Source organism: Aegilops tauschii, chromosome 6 (assembly GCF_002575655.3).
Source record: "Aegilops tauschii subsp. strangulata cultivar AL8/78 chromosome 6, Aet v6.0, whole genome shotgun sequence".
Lineage (NCBI taxonomy): Eukaryota > Viridiplantae > Streptophyta > Magnoliopsida > Poales > Poaceae > Aegilops > Aegilops tauschii.
In genome coordinates this window covers 440,139,645-440,142,649 of record NC_053040.3, presented here as the reverse complement: position 1 = coordinate 440,142,649, position 3,005 = coordinate 440,139,645, and the positions used below count along the sequence as shown (strand labels likewise).

Genomic DNA, 3,005 nt, shown 5'->3' with positions numbered 1-3,005 from the left:
TGATGAATGGTTCTCAAGATCGATCTAGTCAGAACCTAATCCATGGTCAGCAACGTAATACGCAACAATGTAACTCGAAGCTGAGGCTGAAAACTAAAATTAGTAAATGAACCAAATGATGCAGTCAAGATGTTGTCCTGGCTACCTGCCTGAGTAAACCTGTCCAAAATGCTGGACGGAGCACCGGTCGTCAGAGTGGGTATGAGCCGGTGTTGGGGGAAGCAACTCTGCTACCGCCAATGGAATGGCCTTGGCCCGTGGGGTAGCTGGCATCAGTAGCTAGCTTTTTACTGCGATGTATACATGTCTTATGCATGTGAGTGTGTTGGGCTTCACTCACATCACATGCCTGTACCTGTACGTACGTCCAATTGCAAGGAAAATTGAGCATCGCCAAAGATGGCATACATGCGGGCTCCCCGGACGCGGCTGAGATCTTCACCGGTAGTCGATGGAGGACGCACGGCACTCATGCATCGCACCTGCAGCAAATTAAGGAACGCTATGCCGCAGCACCCTGATCATGGAACCACACCGCACACACCAACATGTTGTACCATAGCCACGACACCCTCCCCCTGAACAGTTCGTTATATGTTTGCATTGGTTTGGTTAAGTTCTTCCGGGGGTAATTAAGGTTAGATAGACGATGGCGACGTACGTGCTTCAGTTCCATCGTTCATCGTCACCTTTTTATTCTTTTCATTCACGCCTCTCTGGAGTAGTAGTGCTTTATTTTTGTCAGTGGAAGGCAGAACCGTGTGGTAGAGCTTTGGAACCCCCACCTAATCTATTCTTGTGCATGTATGCATGCATGCGCGTGTGTGGAGCTACACTCACATCACATGTCTTTACCTAGTCTGTAGATCCCAGTTGAAGGGTAGACGCACGCACGCAGCTTCCCATGGCCATGGCCATGGCCAGCGGCTGAGATCGTCTGATCATCGGCTGTCCACTGTCCTGCTCGACACGTACGTCGTTACCCAGCAAATCATCGATCGCCTTTGCATCACGGCCTCACGGGCTCGCTCTACTTAAACAGCCCCACCCACCGTGAGCCATTGCCCTCCACCTCGCCTCCAACCCTGCCTTCACGTAGAAGCACACCAAGACCAAGCGAACCAACTGAACTGACCGTGTGCTGCTTGCCTGCCTTGCCTTGCCCTAGCTCCACTCCATCCACCATGGATGGCAACAAGATTGCCACCCGGCCAGCCAGCGTACGGGCGTTTGCCATCGCCCGCGGCACCGTCGTCGTCTTCGCCTTGGCCACAGCGGCCGACTACGTGCTCGACCGCTACCACCTCTGCAGCAGCCAGAGCCAGGTACCACCTCTGCCCTCCCCACCCCACCTCTGCAGCAGCTAGATGCCTTCTAGACTTTCCGATCCGATCATCACACGCCAAACTGGCCGTCTGCGTGCAGGCTTCCTTCATCCTGCCGTGCGTCAGGGTGACGGCCGCGGCGGCCGCCGAGTGGAGGGCCCTCTGGCTCGCCATGGTCTGCTGCGCGGTGCTCGAGGCGGCCGTCGCGGCGCTGGCGCTGCGGCACCCATGCCGCGCCCTGGCCCTGGCCTACCTCCAGCTCGCGCTCACCGTCGTCCGCCACTACATGTACGCCCGCGCCGTCTGCATCCTCCTCGCCGCCGACCCAGGAGACCACCTCCGCGGGCTCTGCATCGGGAGCATCTCCACCTTCTTGTTAGCGACTTCCCTTGCTCTCGCATGGGATCGACAATGGGCCATAACTACTGGGCTTGGGCTGCTCGGTAGCCAGGCAACACGGCAACTACAAATACAAGGGATAGAGTTACGAACAACTTGGCTAGGAACTGGACGGCTTCGGCCTCCTCTGCTTCTGTATCTCCTCCCTCTTGTGTTCCTCTCCTTTGTAATGGCTAGACCTTGGTGAATCCATGGCTTGTAGTTCTAATTGATGAGGAATAGATCTCTGTGAGAAGAGTGCTGTTAACACTTCTTCGCGGGTGACGTCACCAGCTTCATGTTCATGGACCTTCTCCATGGAGGCGAGGAGTGAGGAGTTCAGCTAGCTGCGCCTGCACTGCATGCATGCAGGGGATCATGCTCATGCCCATGGATCAGCTCATGAGGTACTGCGACTAGTTCTAACTTCCAAGGGATAATAAGTACTGTATGTGTGAATCGATCTAGTACTCTAGTATGCATTATGAACTTATGATCGAGTGCCGTATGTGTGAATCGATCTGCTAGCAGTGTGATGTTAATTAGACCTATCGACTATACTAGCTGGTTACTCCAATGTTGGGCTGTATAATTAGCCTTGATGATCCTGGTCAGTCTTGGATGTACGGTATGAGACATCAGATATCTGCATGCATGCTGTTTCCGCTCTTGAGCCATTGTTTTGCATTCGTTCTGGCAGCCAAGCGGTCTCTCTCGTTCAAAGCTGGGAGAGGCCACTCGTTTGGGTCGAGCCTGTGCACAAAGCTGGGTTTCAGATTGCACTGGTTCATTGACACGTATGTGTAAAAAAAATGTCAAATGGTGGGCCAAAACAACGTTTCCTTATAACCGGAGTCCTGCTTGCCACGTCTAGGCTCGAACACATACGTCGACCGTGCACGAGGAATGGAATGCTACGTACGGTAGATAGAAACGGCCAGTAAAATGCAAGCCAACTAGTACTTCATGGTCATCATCTACTCCAGAAACCGAAATGGCTGGCGTGGCAAAGCTGTTCAGCGCATTTGTGCAGGAGACGCTGCCAAATCGAGTTTCCAGACGAGCGAAAGCATCCACGGCTGGCGTGGCAAAGCTGTTGAGCGCATTTGTAGAAACGCCATTGAATCAAAGGGGAGGGGGTCGGTCTGAGGGAGACGCATCACCGGCATTTCTACTTCTCTACCTTAAATGAAACTAGTTGAACGTCCGTGCGTTGCCGCGGGACAACAAACTTACACAAAAAGACATTTATCAAATCATCACAATACTATGCATCATGTATGTCGTATGCAGCTTATGAGC

At 53.1% G+C, this 3,005-nt stretch overlaps 1 protein-coding gene across 1 annotated transcript; it reads left to right on the top strand.

The window, feature by feature from the left end:
* Positions 1 to 1,058: 1,058 nt before the first annotated feature.
* Positions 1,059 to 2,162, top strand: LOC123494278 (uncharacterized). The gene is made up of 2 exons (XM_045229457.2): positions 1,059 to 1,325; positions 1,426 to 2,162. The coding sequence occupies exons 1-2, from the start codon at positions 1,185 to 1,187 to the stop codon at positions 1,909 to 1,911; spliced, it is 627 nt and encodes a 208-aa protein (XP_045085392.1). The 5' UTR covers positions 1,059 to 1,184; the 3' UTR covers positions 1,912 to 2,162.
* Positions 2,163 to 3,005: the final 843 nt, after the last annotated feature.

Coding starts and splice junctions, on each gene's coding strand:
- LOC123494278 (XM_045229457.2), top strand. CDS start 1,185: ATGGATGGCAACAAGATTGCCACCCGGCCAGCCAGCGTACGGGCGTTT. Junction 1,326..1,425: donor TCTGCAGCAGCCAGAGCCAG/GTACCACCTCTG, acceptor GTCTGCGTGCAG/GCTTCCTTCATCCTGCCGTG.